A 2,022-nucleotide genomic window follows, 5' to 3' on the forward strand; every position below is an offset into this window, starting at 1 on the left:
GTATTGCACATCGCCCGCTGCCATGCCAGAGGATTAAAATCATCATCTCAGAGTTTCATCAAAATTTATCCAGTGTTTCATGAGATATTTTGCTAACAGAAAGCCAATCAAACACACTGGTTAAAATATTGCATTTTTTCAGGGAGCAGTGCGTTTGTCGTGTATTTACTGTAGAAATAAAAAAAATTCTATTAAGTAAAATAAAAAAAATCAGGGTTGGGAATGGGAGTGATTATAGGCAGCAGATGCTATTGTCTGGAGTCCATATCTCAATATAACAGTAAGAGGATTAGCCAGGCGCGTGCTCGCGCACGCACACACCTCTCCCATGCGGTAAGAGGCAACGCGCACCCACTAACCCACTGACATATAAACGCCACCCGGAGACGCACATCAGAGCTGGGGTGTAAAATGGAGCATATTGACGCGCAGCTGCCACGTTCACCGCCTTTCTGCACGCGCTAGGCTCAGGCTGGACACACACACGGGTGTGCGCGAGCGCGCGCGTTGGCACTTTGACACCCAGCGGCACGGCACGGCGCGCGCGCTGTACCGCTCTGCGCTTGGCTATAGCTAGAAAGCAGCGAKAGACCCTTGTCGCCAGCATCTCCCTTTTCTGGTCGCGCGCATTTGTAGCTACAACTCCTCGCGCTGCTGCTGCTGCTGTCGCGTGGAGGAGAGGAGAAGAAAAAAAGGTGGGGAGGCAGCCGGCTGGGATACAATGGGACCGAGCTGCTAAAGCAGTCAAAAAGCCCGCAGAGAGACGAGCTTCTCACGGTGACATGGACCAGAACTGAACTTCCGGAGGATCTGCTGCGAGGATTTTACATCTGACCGGTCCGGTGAGGCAGAGACGGGAGAGGCTCGGAGTTAAAGGGAAGAACCTCCTATATTGTAGTGCAGGAAGAATGGCGCGCGCCGACAGTCGTTTGCGCACCTGGCAGGTGCTCCTGACCGTCTCAGCCGTTTTCATCCCTTTATGTGTTCACGGTAAGACCCGCCGCCGCTCCAGCCGAGACCCACCCTGAGCGCGCGCGGCTCAGAGCTGGCTGTCTGTGTGCGTGGAAGCCCGCGCACGTGCGTGAATCCAATCGCACCTGCTTTAATGGAAGATTTGATTGGCACTTTYAATTGACCATATATGGGCATACAGAAATGAAACTACTGTTTATATAATAATATTGACCATATGTTTTGTTCTACATAGCCTATAGACCATTTGAACTTCCTGCTGCGTTCTCTGACAAAAACCTTCACAGTCATAGATTTGATTCATCATAAATTATTAAAATTAAGTAACTTTGCAGGGAGACTAATTTATTTGTCTCATTAGATTTTTCTGTTATCAAAAGCTAATTTAAACCATCATCCATTAAGGGCATGAAAAAGAATAATTTTAAGCTCTAATGCTGTGTTTTATAGGAAGTGGGTGTGTTTGCAGATGATAAAATAGACATTTGACAGTTCGGCACTGCAGCTGCGACTCGCCGCGGCGCAGCTCCAGACAAAGGCGGGATTAAGTGCACGGTGGTCCGGCTGCATGAAGCCCGTTAATGGCGCTGAAAGCACCGAGTTCCTCCAGACATCCAGGGGATCTGGACACCCCCCCAGTCACACGCACGCACGCACGCACGCACTGAGCGTGTAATGAACACCTTCCACTTGTAATGTGCGTCGCCGCCCAGCAACAGGGTGGCTCGTGCATTCCGCCGGGGTCGCCGGGGTTCACGCGGGGGGCGCGCGCCTCGTCTGCTCGTCGCATCCCTCGGCCTCGATGTGCAATCAGGCGTTAACACTGTGACATGTTGGCCATCACACAGGCCTCGGTCCTCACGCCCCTCGCGCTTTTATTAAAAGCACCGCGAGCACGTGGCCGCAGAGGTGCGATTAATTAGGAGCGGAGCTGGAATAGGTGACATCATTTATTCCATCATCCATCTGGGCAGGTGGGAAATGTCAGGTTTTGGGTTTTAGTTTTTGGTGAGTGTGTTTCAGTAGACAGTGGTGCTGATGCTATTTATT

The 2,022-nt window shown here is 50.9% G+C and overlaps 1 protein-coding gene across 2 annotated transcripts in view; it reads left to right on the forward strand.

The window, feature by feature from the left end:
• Positions 1–429: 429 nt before the first annotated feature.
• LOC106515721 (chondroitin sulfate proteoglycan 5) overlaps positions 430–2,022 on the forward strand; it is a 13,162-nt gene continuing 11,569 nt past the window's right edge. The window contains exon 1 of one of the 2 annotated variants that reach the window (XM_014005643.1): positions 430–990. In XM_014005643.1, coding sequence (XP_013861097.1) covers positions 909–990 — 82 coding nt within the window. In that variant the 5' untranslated portion in view covers positions 430–908. The remainder of the gene's footprint in view (positions 991–2,022) is intronic. The other variant, XM_014005642.1, reaches the window with a different exon arrangement.

Source organism: Austrofundulus limnaeus, unplaced genomic scaffold (assembly GCF_001266775.1).
Source record: "Austrofundulus limnaeus strain Quisiro unplaced genomic scaffold, Austrofundulus_limnaeus-1.0 Scaffold32, whole genome shotgun sequence".
NCBI classification, from domain to species: domain Eukaryota; kingdom Metazoa; phylum Chordata; class Actinopteri; order Cyprinodontiformes; family Rivulidae; genus Austrofundulus; species Austrofundulus limnaeus.